This window comes from Micromys minutus (assembly GCF_963924665.1).
Source record: "Micromys minutus genome assembly, chromosome: 4".
NCBI lineage: Eukaryota > Metazoa > Chordata > Mammalia > Rodentia > Muridae > Micromys > Micromys minutus.
This window is the reverse complement of record NC_137973.1, coordinates 36,965,808-36,980,718: the sequence shown is the minus strand read 5'-3', so window position 1 is coordinate 36,980,718 and position 14,911 is coordinate 36,965,808. Positions and strand designations below refer to the sequence as shown.

The following is a 14,911-nucleotide window of genomic DNA, read 5'->3' as shown; positions in this document are numbered from 1 at the left end:
GTGGGTGGGGATCTGCTTTCATCTGTAGAGAAAGGAGCACCCACAGATGCTGGCAGCAGAAGCCAAGGAGGGAATGCAGACCAGAGGTGTAAGAAGAAAGAATCAGCCAGGGTCAGGAGGCCTTTCCAGGCAGACTCCTTCTCTCTTGCAGGGCAGCTTGTAAGAGACCTGGTGCTGCCCTTGGAAGTTACCTGGCTGTATATGTGAGGACCTTCCACCTCTTCACCTTCTGTTTCCTAAGGCCATTTCCCTGTGTGGCTGGCTTCTTTAGAGCTATGCAGGCCTGCCTTTAGTGAGGGGGAGTGGGTGGCTGAGTCTACCAGCTGGCTACTCCCAAGGAGAATAACTAAGGGTTTCCAGCCCTCAGAGAGGACACTAATTGAATAATTCATGGGGCAGCTAAAAAAACGGGCTCAGTTGCCTTTTGAAAGACTTTTTACATTTTTTTTTTAAAGAGCAGGCTGCCATAGGAACATGAGATGAAATCATGCTATGGCATAATAGTATTTATCTTTGAAGGGTGGAATTACAGGTGACGATTTTCTTCCGTCTTCTAAGGGCTCTGCATTAATTATGCATTAGTCTTCTAGGCTTAAAAACATAGCTTTGGAGAAAGCATTGCATACTGGTTTTTATGTCCAATATAGAAAATGGAGAGTCTCCTTGTTCTGTGCTTAACTCAGGAAGGTGTTGGCTTTGAGGCTCTGGCTGTTCCGCGCAGAGAGTGCTGTCCCTAGAAATGCCCAGGCTGCCTGGGCTGAGTCTGTCCCTGAACCTCACAGGCTTCCCTGCTTTCCCGTCTCTCTGGTGCCTTAATGGAAAGACAGAGTTTCTGAACACAAAGCAAAATCTATTGACAGAGGCCCTGGGCCCAAACCAACAGCCACCACACAGAGTAGGAGGAGGTGACTGGTCTCAGGGACACCCTACCACGAGACCACAGTTTTGGAATCTCTGAACATAAACTCTAATTTATTGCTGTCTGGATGATCCTCCTAGACAGAATCCATCCATCCAGTTCTGGCACAGATGTGTTTGAGGCATAATGGAAAATGAAAAGAGAGGTTGCAATTTAGAGCCACTGGGCAATGAGGAAAAAATCCACCCCTGCTCACCCAAGCCCCCAACCCCAAACCACATATACATGGCTTTCCTTTCCGGGTCAAGGAAACTATGGCTTAGGTGAATGTCATCACTGTGTGGTAGGGAATCCTCCCAGAATGCTGTGGGCTGTGTTAGGGGTGTGTGGGTGAGGAGCTTTCTGGGGCCAGAACAGTTTCTGCTTTTCTGCTTTGGAAGGAGGCACAGAAACCACTGTGTGGTTCTTCAGCCCTGCTGAATGTTCAAGACCTGTCAGGCTCATGAGATGCCATGTTTGCTGCACTTGGGGTTGGTGAACTACACAGTGGAAACTGCTCAAGGGGGAGGGGCAAGAAAAAAAATCATACTGGCAAAGGAAGCAAGGCTCCCGCCAGGCACCAGGTTCTTGTTACTGTGAGCAATCACTGCCACAGAAGATGCTCTAACCAACTTGTTACTGTGAGCATTCCCTGCCGCAGAAGATGCTCTAACCAACTTGTTACTGTGAGCATTCCCTGCCGCAGAAGATGCTCTAACCGAGCACTCAAGGGAATCTTTTAGGCCTCTTAGTCCTAAGCGTTAACTCAGGCCCCACGTCCGCTATGCCATAATGCTTTTAATTTCGGCCCAGTTTGCACTTAGACATTCTGTATCTATGCCCAGGGAAAGCTGAAGCAAGCAAGAAAGGAGCGAGTGCCCCTTCTCCATTCTCTTCTAGACCCCACTTTACCTCTCTTCATATCTTTCTCTTCTTCCGTGAACATTTGGTAACAGTCAACCATGGCCCATCCCAGGCCAGGTGCTGTGCTCCCTATAGAAGACGTGTGGGACAATCACATAAAGCGAAACACGCAGTAAGATGTAGGAAGCAGAAGGGGAGGAGTACACATTACCAAGGGAGGGCACAGGGCACCGGCAGGTGGCAGTCATCGCCATGATATACGCTTTGAAGAATGAGTTAAATTTCACCTAGCAGCAAAGAATTAGTGGGACAAGAAACCTTGAGGCAGAAGGAACTACACAGGGAAAGAGCCCTCCCTCACCTCCGTGCTACGCTGAGAAAGAGCCCAGTACTGGGGAGTACACTTCGTCATCATCACAGGAGTGTGGGGGCAGCCGTGGCTCATCCTGGGAAGCCTACTGCAGGGCCCCAAGGGAGGAGAGATAGGAACTCAACTCTTTTGATGGGGTGAGCAGAGTCTGAATGCTGCGTGGCTGCCAAACACAGTGAGCAGCTACAGATAAATGCTCAGGAGGCCCACAGAGAGGATGCCAAGGAAACGTAAAGAGACTCCGAGGGCCAGTGAGACTCTCTCGAGCCAGAGTACACAGAGCCCACTCTGCTTCTAGGGCAGGCATTACTTCCAGCATTCCAGCAGAATGATAAGCACAAACTCCATTGCTTTTGCAGAAATGGACTTTTCTTCTTATATTCATTTGCCCATTTGGTATGGGAGGGGGAACATGCATGTGCCACAGCACGTATGTAGACGTCAAAGGACAACATGTGGGAGTCCATAGTCTCCTGCCACCATGTGGGTCCTGGGGATTGAACTCAGGTCATTAGATTTGGTGGCAAACACCCTCACCTTCTGCAACACCTCACTGGCCCTGTAATGGACGTCTCATGCAATGGAGTGAACTGAACCTCCATGGAAATTACTGAGAAAGAATTAATTAAAAACACTAAAAACAACCAGGGTGGTGGTGGCACACACCTTTAATGTCAGCACATGTGAGGCAGAGACAGAGGGACCTTTGTGAGTTAGAGGCCAGCCTGGTCTACATAGTGAGTTCTGGATCAGCCAGAGCTGCATGGCGAGACTTTGTCTTAAATAGGAGCAAGACAATCAAAAGGAAGAAAATGTTATAAGATAGGTAGGTTTGTGGAACACAGGTGAACCAACAGCATAAGTATGCGCAAAGGAAAAGGGGGGACTAGAACACCGCAAGGACTAGATGGGGCCCCAGAAGCCATCACCAGACAAGACAGTCACAGACATTCTTTGTGGTCAAGTTATTTCAACAGCTGCCAGGGATCTAGCGAGTTTGCTGGACACAGAAAACTGTCCTGATGCCTTTAGAGAAGAAGTTTATGGTTTCAAACTCAGGGGCAAAAAGGACGGAAGACAGATTCAAAGTACTTTGATGAAACAAAGCAGATGGAAAAGTTTCTATCAGGTAACAATCATCTGTAGAACACAAGTCCTTCAAAGAGGCTCACACAGTTCAGTTGTAGTCTACTGCTCTTGTTGAGCTCTGTCTCTGTTTCTGTCTCTACGCCTTTGTCTCTTTCTGTCTCTGTCTCTCTGTCTCAGTCTCCCTCCCCCCTCCCTCCCTCCTCTTCCTCCTCCTCCTCCTCCACCTCCTCCTCCTTCTCTCTCTCTCCCCCCGCTCTGAATTGCAAACAAGGAAGGTTCATCCAGCTGCCCTAGTGCTGAGGTGCAGAATGTAGACAGCCCACCCCGTGCTGATTTTCCAGCATGCCCAGCCTTCCCCTCCTGGACACAGCCACCTGTGTGCTCCACTCAGCTCTCTGCTGATGAGACCCAGTAGAGAGGATCCTTTCTGGGTCAAAAGCATCCCAGCAGGAGTTCTAGGCAAGTATGAGTGCTCATACCCAGATGGGAGACCATGGAAGGGGCCTCGGATGCCTGAGTCAGGCTCCCTGTCTTTTCTCACACGGAGACATCTGTTTTTGCTGTTTCATGAGCCAGAATGCTCTTCTGAGCTGCTAAAGAAGGCTGACTCTCCTCCCTCCCAGACCTCAGGTCACTTCCTTGGGGAAGCCTGTCCTGGCCTAGATATGTGTGCCATTTCATAGCTCACAGAACTATTGCTATTTAAATATTTCTGGCTTTTAAAGGCCGGGTCTCTGTGAGAGCATCAACAGCTCTCAGTTGTTGGCTGCTGAGCGTTTCCTCTCTGCCTTGCCGAGCTGGCTAAGGTGGGGCAGGGGCAGCAGAAGCCCCACTCATTCAGCTGTGGGATGAACTGTTTTCTCCTTAAACCCACATTCTGAAGGCTGCCCTCAGTATGATGGTTCTTGGGGCTAGGACCCTTGGTGGGTATGTGTGTGCTGGTAGTCAGTGCTAGGAAACTATGTTGGAGGTGCTCAGCAACCACCTACCTCCTTCAGGAAAAGAAACTACCACGTCTGCACCGGCTATCAGGTTTCCTAAGCTTCAGGGATGTGTGCTGAGAACCATGCATGGTCACAAAGAGTGAACCTGCACACACCTCTTTCCTGGGCAAGGTTTGCACACTTCATATGGTGACAACAACACAGACAGGCATGCTGCCCTTCAATGAAAGGCAAACCAAACCAGCCCTATGTTCTTGCTTCACCATAGCAAAAGCTGCGTGCACACAAATCCAGCTCATTGCTATTCTCCATTTTGGCATGAAACCACAGAAAGTTGAAGATGAGGCTTCTATTCTAGAGTCTCCATTAAATGCTTTCAAGCTAATACTTTCTCATGGTGGCAACGCACATCCTAGATGGACTCGTAATGAGCACTCGTGGTTCCTGATCTGATTGAAGCCCCATTATGTCTCAGCTTTGCGGCAGGCAGATGTCACAAGCTCATTTGCTTTGGAAGATGACACTAATTTGCTCGAAGTGGAAAACCGGCTCCCCAGACTTTCATCGCATTACACTGTGAAAGCAAGGCCAGGATTCAGATGGTACTTATCAAGAGCAAGGATTATTATTTTTTAACCAGAAAAAAAAAAAAACCTACAAGGGCTGAACAGCATATGACATTCATACCAAACGGCCTCACAGGGACCTGGTTGCCCAATCCTTGACACCAGGACCAGGTATAGTGGACCAGGAGGAGGAGGAACTGCTGTGACAACAGATAAGGCTGTTTGGAAATGGCTTCTGCGTCTCCAGTGTGATTTGCCCTCTATTCCTTCATAAGGACAATCTTGTGCTTCCTTCAGGTAAGAGAATGCTATCTATCTATTTCTGTCTGTCTGTCCATCTGTCTGTGTGTCCATCCATCCATCCATCCATCTATATATCCATCCATCTACCTACCCATCCATAAATCTATCTACCTATTCATTCATTTATTTGGTGTACCTATGTGTGTTTGTATGGGCACTGTGTGCACTGCATATGGAAAGGAGAGTTGACTCTCATCTCCCCCATGTAGGAGCCTGGGATGGAGCTCAGGGCATTAGGCTCAGTAGCAAGCCTCTTTGCCCACAGAGCCACCCTGTGAGCATGCTTCATGGTGACTCAGTGTTTATTCTCTGCGCTGCAATTCAGACTCTGATAGGATCAGAAGTGTTTTGTTCTCGGGAAAGAACACTTGACTGTGTATTTGTGACAAACACGCCTTTTTCTGTTTGTTGAAGTTGTTATGAAGTGAACTTGAGAGGGCCAGCTGACCTTGCTGGGAGGTGGATTACAAGTGCCATGGGGAACTGGAGTTTCAGGGAAAGAAAAGAACCTGGGGGAAGAAGCTGGGTGGGAAAAGAGTGTGCTGAGAACCTGTTGCTATCTGTGGACAGTGTGAGATGTGCGTTTATTTAGCACATAGACACAATGCCTTCTGGTTGAAAGGATGGTAAGAGACCAGGGAAGAGGAAGAATATGGTGGAAAAAGATAGTTTTGTGGCTTTCCCTATCTAGCAAAACAAAGTCACAGGCCACCGATTAATGCCGGGCAGCAGATGGCTTTATCAGTGATGATCACATAGCCCCATAACTAAAGCCCAACTCTGTAAAGCTGCAGCCTCGAGTTAGGTCCACCACCCACTGGCTGTCTCTGGACTTCCTCCCTGTAGCTGGTCTGCACCTCTGGACTTGCCATCCGCATGCACAAACACTGATCTTAGGAGCTGATGTTATATCTTGACTATACATAAGCTGAGGGAAGACACAAAATGATATTATTTGATGCTTATGTATTGCCTAGCATTCAAGGAGGCCGAGAGGATGACTTTGGAAAAAAATAAGTAGGATTCTCTTTTTTCAAAAGATCTATGCTACTATTTTTAACTGTGGATGTCCGTTTGTACATGTGTACACGAAACCCCATGCTCAAGTACGTGTGTGCTCTTCAGAGGCCAGAAGAGAGTGTCAGACTGGAGCTCCAAGCAGTCACTACTTACTAATGTAGACATTGGGACTAGAGGGCCATCTGTGAGTGCAGCCTGTGGTTTTATCTGCTGAGCCATCTCTCCCGTACCGGCAGGCAGACTGTTGTACAGCAACCAGTGTTAGTGCTCTTTAGACAGTTTCCCAGGTTACAGGGAGACGGTAGCAGGAAGGAAATGCTGTGCGTAGACTTTGTCCTGGGAACACCTTGTTGCCAGGAGGTTCCCCTGGATGAACTATAGTAGACAAAGGCCTAGGCTGTCATTCTCTAGATATTTTCTTAATATTAATTTTCTTACAACCTGCTCTGAAGTCACTAAGGACCCATGCCAGTCCCTTCCAGGATGAAGGGTGTGTCGTGCAATTTTCTACACACACACACATACACACTTATAAGCTGATTCTTTTCATTCACTTTTACTAAAAAGAGCAGACCCTTAGTATACTTAAGGAATACCCATTTTTCTAGAAATGTTCTCCTTTGAGTGTTCAGACGGAATAATGATTCCCATAGGCAGGATGGCAGGCACACACACACACACACACACACACACACACACACACACACAAAGCACATGCCGAGGAGATAGAAACAGGGTGTCTAGGCAGAAAGGTACAGTCAGACTCTGTCCAGAACTACATTTCTCTAAACCTCAGTTTACCTGTCTGCAGGGGTAGAGAAGGAAAGTGCCTTCTGAGAGAGCAGGCTAGCTCACCTATGTGCTTAGAGCTGGGAGTGCCTGGCCATTCATTACCTTTTCATGTCGGTGGTCACACTGTTCCATTCAAACTGAAAGCATGGTCTTCAAGAAGCATCCCCCACCCCCAGGCTGATGCCTTAGTTGTCTGTCTCTGCCTTCTCTACTTTTCATCTCCTGCTTTTCCTGACAGCTTGACCTCCCCTCAGCTTTTAAAATCACACCAGAAAGTGTTTTTACAGAGGCAGTGACTCCATTTCTTTAACTTTAGCTTATTTAAGACCTAGTAAGAGAAAAAAATTAAAATATAGTTATGAGACAAAGAATAATTAGACTGGAGCTGTCTAATAGAATTTGCTTCAATAAGAGGTGGGGGAGAAGGCTCAGTTATATTCAGGTGCTTGCTTAGCAAGAATACAGATCTCAGTTCAGTTCCCAGAATTCACATGCAGAAGGCCTGCTGTCATGACTCATGCGTGTAATCCCACCGCTGGGGAGGCAAAGGCAGGTGGATCTCTGGAGCTCACTGGCCAGCCAGCCAAGCCTACTCAGTGAGCTCTGGCCTGTGAGAGACCTTGTGAAAATAGATAGATAGATAGATAGATAGATAGATAGATAGATAGATAGAGAGAGGTAGGTAGGTAGGTAGGTAGGTAGGTAGGTAGGTAGGTAGATAGATAGATAGATAGATAATGGATAGATAAATGGTGGATGATACCTGAGGTTGTCCACATACGTGCATGCACACTTATACACAGGTACTACTAAGCACACACATACATGCACACATACACACACACACACAAGGGGGGAAAGGGGGAGGGAGGAAGAAAGTTAATTCTCAAATGTTATTAACATTTGTCATCTGTGCTGTCCTGTATTGGAGCCACTTGGTACCAGTAGCTACTGAGTACTTGAAATGCGGTAGATGGTACTGAGGACAAGAAGACTACATTTTATTTTATTTTAAGCCTAAACAGGTCCATGTGTTCAGTAGTATGGCCACCATATAGGATGAGCAGGTGCAGAGGTCACAAACTCATCCTAGCTCCGTTAGTCTGAGGACTCAGAAAGGCTAAGGACAAAGATTCTGGAGCCTCAACTGGAGATCCAGCTTGCTGCTGGCCAGTTCTGTGGCCTGGACAAGTCTCTGTGTTTCCCTTTCCTCGGGTGGAACTTGGGGAGAGCAGCTACTGCTTCACAGGGCTGTGGTGAGGGCTGAAGAGGTTTGCACGAGGCTGTGCTCACAACAGCAGCACCTACCCCTAGGCTTACACTTAGACAGGGCTATTATCCTTCAAGACTCTGACCCTGAAATTAATTTTTAAAATGGCTTCTTGAAAAAAAAACCCTCACCTCTCCATGTATATTTTCTCAATTTCCATCTTATTTTCACCTGACTCAAGCAGATCAGTCACATTCCCTACCCCTCTCCTGTTTCAGCCACAGGTTGGGATATTTTATGCATCCCTTAGTTCCAGAATTTCTAGAACGTTCAAGACTGAACCCCACACTGACTACAATCTAATCATAGATATGTATTTTCTAAGCCAGCAGAAGTTTGGTTTCATTTTGTTTAGATAGGGTCTTACTTACTTGAACTAGGATACCCTTCTGCCTCAGCCCTCTGCATGCTGGGGTTGTAGGTGGGGGCCACCATACTAGACTCTAGCGGTTTGTCATTTCTTTTGTTTGTGTATGTGAATGTGTGTGTACCTGGTGCCTATACATGCAAAGGCCAAAGGATTATAGACGTGTGCTAATATTTCTTATTGAGGCAAGGGCTCTCACTGACTCGAGCTAGGACAGCAGCGAGCAAGCCACAGTGATCTTCCTGTCTCTACCTCCACACAGAGCTGGGTTACAGGTGCATGCTCAGCCTGTAACCTTTTACATAGGCTCTGAGGATTGGAGCTTGGGTGCTCCTGCTTACGTAGCACCTACTCTGACCCACTGAGCCCTCAGCCCTCTGATGGATTTCGCTGTACGTCATATCCACATCCCAATACATCAATAATGTGAAGAGGTGGGAAGTAAGAAAACCTTGGGCATCCTAGCTACTGCGCCTTTCAGCTTCCATGCTTGTAAAATGAAGCTAATTAAGTTATTGCAAAAATTAAAAATATAAAGACTGTGAAGTCAGAGGCGGCTAATAATTCATTATCAGATGAGATCATGTATGTGGAAGCATTTTGTAAACCACGACTTCCTATGCATGCTAATTTGCATTGTTGATTTCTCTCTTAATGAAAGCTGAGGATGGTGAGAAAGGCAGGCCAGGGTCCTCCTGTGCATCTGTAAAGTGTGCTCTGGTAGACATTCCTACCACATTTCCACCTTCCTCCATCTTTTAAAGACCCTAACACAGTTTGCTTCAGTCAGGGCAGGGCTGTTTGCTTCAACAAGCCTGTTGTGAAGGTCCTGTTACTGCTAACACTGGAGGATAGAGGTTACCCACAGATACTCCAGGCAGGGTGCTCTAGAATAACTGAGACGCATCTTGTGATGGTGATTCTGGGACTGCCAAGGATTAGTGTAGAGGAACCCTTAAGACAATAATGATAACGTGGTAACTGGAAAAGCCTCCAAAAGCAAGCCCCAGAGAAGAGTCACCTTGCCATCCAGAAACAAAGGTCTTTGAGCTCTTGAGACTGCATCTCAAACAAGGGGGTCCTCAAAGTGTCTTTAGAGCACCAGTGCCAACCTCGCTGGAGGTGGGGCTTGTTATAGGTGCAGACCTACTAAGTCTGAATATATAATGAAATAGGGTCTCATGTATTAACATTCACATTATACTAGGAGAGGCCCGGACCACCACAGCCTGTGCCATCTCCTTCCCTTGGCCTCTATGCACAGAAGCCTGGCAGGAACCCAGCAGTTCTCCACATGAACTTTGAGCTAGAACCCAGAAGGGACCACAAGAGAGGATGCCAGGTTTTAACAGTCCTTGCCTTTGAAAGGCAAAGACCAGAAAGGGGATAAACTATTATCAAAGACAACAGGGCGGCTAGGTAAAGGGTTTTAATCTTCCAGTCACAGTTCAGGATGTCAGGCCAGAGCAAGCACCTTAGCACGTGTTTGCTGAGTGAATGGATCATAGAGGGAGGACTTTTCTGAAACTGTAAGAGTGGCTGGATGTAGGGCACATGTGTGCTCCTTCTTAGATAGGTCCTGTCTTCCCGCCTGCACCACTGCTGTTTGAATCCCACCATCACTAGCAGAACTCAGGTTACGAAGCAGGTGCTTTGTGCATGCTGGATTCTTACTGTGCATGCATTAATGTGTTTTGTCTACATAAAGATCACAAGGTGACTTGCATACTACTTTACTATGATCATTTTACAAACACGATAAGGGAGGCTCAAAGAGATCAAACAACCGAATCCAGTCCCCAGGGTAGCGAGACCTACAGAGCTAAGAATAAACTCTGGCGGGCTGGTACCACAATCCATCGTTCCTGCTTTAGTTTTCTGGGTTTGAATGGCCATACTGCATACACCTGCCTAAGGTCTACCATGACACTAGGACTACAGCTCTGGCCTCTCCAGACTGGCCATGCTGTGCCCTCTGCTCTGTCCCTCATCTCTAGGTCCCTCCGGTGCACGGTAGAGGCTGGCCAATGTGTCTGTCTTCCCATTTTAATAGAAGTCAGCAGTGCTGGCTATGGACGGACAGCAGACTGTCCTAGAGACTCCAGAGGCTCTTTCCCCACCTCCCGCACCATCCTAACAAGTCACTGCCCGGCAGTTGCTGTCTGAGATGTGTAGGACAGAGCAGAAACCATAAGCTTTGAGTCAAACAACATTCACGCCCGAGCCCAAGAGGCAAGACTTTTCAGAAGCACCCAGTAGGCATCACCAAGTGAAAACCCAAAGTTATATCAGTCATGGTGAGGAAGAAAGGACAGCACCTTCCCACAGGCCATATATGGCATGTGACTTTCAACCAAGGAACAGCCTTGCTTCCTGTTGGAGGCAACCCTGAGCAGCCCAGAGCAGCACAATGATAGGAAAACGCTGAGCAGACAACAATAAACCAAGGAATAAACAGTGCCTAGGCTTTTCTTCCAACTAACATATGTGGCTGGGTGGGTTGTAGTGTTTTGTTTATATTGCTATGCAACAGAGGGGAAGGAAAAACAGGTGATTTCAATGCAGTCAGGACTATAGCAAGTGTTGTGATTGTAGATCCTAAAGCCAGGCCTGGCAGACGCAGGGCAGACACACCCATTAATACAGTAAGGCTAAGGACTGGGCTTTACTTTGGGTTTTAAAGCACTCACAACTCAGTCTGAGTCCAGCTGGGCTTCCTATGCTGGTTCTGAAAGGTCTGATCGACGGTTCAGAAAACCAGAGGCACAGTCTCGGGGACCGGCAAGCCAGCTGTCAGGACGAGGTTCCAAATCTGACTCGCAGACTACAAAACACACTCTACAGCCTCCGTGTCTGTGTCCTGGCCAACTTCTGGCAGGACAGGAAGGACTGTCCCAGGGGTGGGGGAGGCTAGACCTCATAAGGGAAGACATCTATGGGTGTGTGAGGATACTCAAGTCACAGCTGAAGGTTTCCTTCCAGGGAAAGCTCCCCAATCAGACAAAAGCAAAACACAAAGCAAAACAAAAACCGTTAGAAACTGGGGCAGAGCTTTTGTGGAACTGGATTCTATACGAATAATTATTCTATACGATCCACTTCCCAAGCTGGTAGCTCCCTGTTTCAGGCTGTCCCTTCACTGAGTGTACCTGCTGCTCATCCACGGCCTACCTTCTCTCAGGGAGCCCCTGGGTCCTCTTAGCTCTCTCCTGGACCCAGTCTATGTGAGAAAGTTCAACATCTCCACAATGAACAGGCACAGGTATACCAGCTCTTGAGATAAAGTTGACAGGTGATGCCTAAAAGTCAGGACGGCTGTTTACATCTAGGTGTCTAGCCTGAGGCTTCATTTATTCACTCTACAGTTACTCAGTGCCTCCTGTGCTGGGTACCATTCTAGGTGCTAGGAAAATGGCTGTAAAAACAACAGAAAAAAAATTGTGCTCTCAGGAAGTAGGTGATTTTAGTGGGGGGGAGGAGATGGCCAAGTATGAGTTAAGAGGATATTGTATACCATACATCAAAGAAGTCACGTGCAAGCCACTGGCATGCATAGATACTATTTGCCAGCAGTAAGGGCACCAGGAAAAAGAGTTATTAGTTATTGAATGTTTCCCATGTGCTAGGCAGTTAATAACAAAAATAACAGACAACTCCAATCCCCTACTGTGTAGGACTGACATAGGATACTTCACACATTTCCTTCGAATCCTCCATACAACTCTGACCCTACAACTGTATATGTGGGAAGCTAACCTCGGGGGTAGAACTAGCTGACTCTGGTACAACCCCTCATCCAAACACACCATGCTTTGGATCTCTGCACTCAGGCCCCAAGTCTTTGCCAGTCAGATGGCTCACAATCCTTTACTGCTCCTCATCTGGTGGCTTCCCTTTGCCCACCTCCAGTCTCCCAGGTTGAGTTCTGATGTCTCAGGAGAAGTAGTTTAGGCTCCTCACTGGTGCTCAGATTGCTTCTCTGAACTCTGTAGTTAGTCTCACATAGAAAAAGCCATCTCCAATCTCAGTGACAGGCACTCAGACTTCATTGGAGTGCTACTTTGTCCCTGTGCTTATGACCCTGGTGTGAAACTTGTCACTTGGTCACCCTGCCTTACTTTGTTCTTGTTCAGTATGGGCTTTCTCTTAGCTGCAGTGGCTGCTTTGGGAATAACATCTATCTAGTAACTAATAGTAGTTCTGAGACATGCCTGTGGGTTAAGTTTACCTGGAAGCCTTCTAGAATAGCTTGCTGGGCCCCTCCCCAACACTGTCTGATTCATCGAGCCTGGGCAGAATGAGAATATTCCCAGGGAGTTGATGCTGTTGACCCAGAAACCACATTCTGGACACAGCTGGGTAACTGAACCTCCCAGAGGATGAAGATGGAGAAGGCAGCTTTTGAGTTCTGTCTCTGCCACTCAACAGCTGTGGGACCTATCCGAGCCTCCGTGTCTTGAAATCTTTGACAATGGGATGCCCTGTTTGCACATGAGCACTGTAGTAAGGAAGGGGGGGAGGCAAAGATGGATGGAAGGTGCCCATCACTGTCCCTGGCCCACTGCACAGGTTTGGTAAGTCTGGGGGAGCTGGCACAAAATAAGCACTCAACCCCAGCGTGAGAAACTTCCCTCTTTGGCTCACAGGGAAGTTTCACGTTGTGAGCAGCGCGAGTGCTGCCATTGCGGCGTGGCACCTGTAATTAACAGTCTTTGAAATTAAGCCAGACTTCTAAAAACAATACAGCACAAGAGCACTCAGAAAGCCTTCTTCCTGGAGTGTGATGGGTGCAAATGCCAAGTTGTACAAAGTCTATGTATATTTTTAAATATACAGGGGATATCCCCAAGAACCGCCTCCAAACTGTCCGTTACTGACCAATGTTGCTCATGGCCACGTGGTCTCTGAAGAGCTCAGGGTCGCTGGAGTCGCTCAAGCTTCAAGGCTAATGGGTTGATTGTCACAAGGGGATCCCATCGTTCAATAATTTATTACTTATTGTCCATACAAACTCCTCAAAACAGATGGGACAACCATCGCGGCCAGCCCAGTAGTTTCAAAGCATCCCAAAGCATGCCTGCGGCTGCTGCTACCCACTTCCCCCGAAGCAGGACTGTGTCTTCCCTCAGGGTCTATCTGAGCAGCGCCACTGGCTGGCAATCTTTTACTGGAAGGCCAGTAGGGACTGCAGAATGGACCGCTGACAGTTTTCGAGGGCTTGGGAGAGAGTATTCCAGGGATGGTCCACCCCTAACTGTGCCCTGCTACCACAGGAGGCTGAGCCACGGCCCTCTCTCTGGCTGTCTCTGTGCATCTCTACTGGGGAATGCTGCCAGGTCTACATCACCCTGCAAAGTTGAATGATATCATTTCAGGAGTACTGGTTGTCCGCAGGGACCCCGGGGGATGTTCCTGCCATTCCAAAACCCCTCCATCTTTCAACCCCTCATAGAATAGCACCCACCACACTGCCCACCCAGCCGTACCCTCCCCTAATGTCCAAGAAAAGGACGATCCTCCCCCACTCCTTCAATTTCTCCACTGTCCGTTATTTTCCCAGCAAACCACTAGAGCCAGGCGTCGTGTCCGCACACTCTCGGGATGGGGCGCCACCCCAGGCAGTCCACGGTAGGGATTTCCCTCCCAGCATCTTGGCCCAGCCGCCGCCGGGCTCCCCAGAGAAAGCAGCGGGAGAAGTGGGTGTGTATGCACAGCAGAATGCAGGGAGCTTGGGCCACCAGGCCACCAGGCCCCCAGCCCTCGGGATGTGGGGGCCGGCTAGGTCCCTGCACCTGGCGCCACCAGCCGGGCGATGCCACCGAAAACGATGGCTCCTTTGGGGGTGGGGGGGAGCATCACACCGTGTCTCCTCTTCTCATCACCTCTGGTAGCTCAAGCTTCTCTGTGTCCTCTCCTCCTCCATCTGTCCCCTCCCTCTTTGTCTGCTTAGTGCCTCTGAACATCCTGCCCTCTTCTACGGCCCAACTCTATTGCGGTCACCTCCCCGGGGACCCTGGCCCCCTAACCGGCCCGCCGGTTCGGGTCTCACCCAGAACAGCAGGTTGAAGCCGAGCAGCAGATACTTGATGCACCGCAGGCCCCCGCGAAAACGCCCCATGCTGCGACCCCGGCGGCGGGCTCCCGATTCCCCAGGCCCGCGCCGAGCCCCAGGAGCGGCGGGCGCCGGTGGGAGGGGCGGGGCGGGTTGGAAGGGGCGTGACCTGTGGGCGTGGTCTGCGGGCGGGGATCTGGACGCGAGCGGCCAGCTGGCTGGGGCGGGGGCGCCCTGGGTTGGAGATCCCGGTCCCACGCACCCGCTCCGACCCTTCTTCGTCCACGCCCGTGGGCTTGGGATCCTGTAGCTATCCGAGCATCTGTGCGCCCCACCGGGGACGCGGGGTCCATTTAATCAGTGCCGGGTGCCCAGA

General features: G+C 48.9%; 1 protein-coding gene across 1 annotated transcript in view; it reads right to left on the bottom strand.

Moving 5' to 3' along the window:
- Nucleotides 1-14,656, bottom strand: part of TSPAN2 (tetraspanin 2) — a 36,859-nt gene extending 22,203 nt beyond the window's left edge. Inside the window, exon 1 of the mRNA XM_080916521.1 lies at nucleotides 14,533-14,656. Within this exon, the coding sequence (XP_080772647.1) occupies nucleotides 14,533-14,601 (69 nt within the window). The 5' untranslated portion in view covers nucleotides 14,602-14,656. The remainder of the gene's footprint in view (nucleotides 1-14,532) is intronic.
- Between the last annotated feature and the right edge of the window lie 255 nt (nucleotides 14,657-14,911).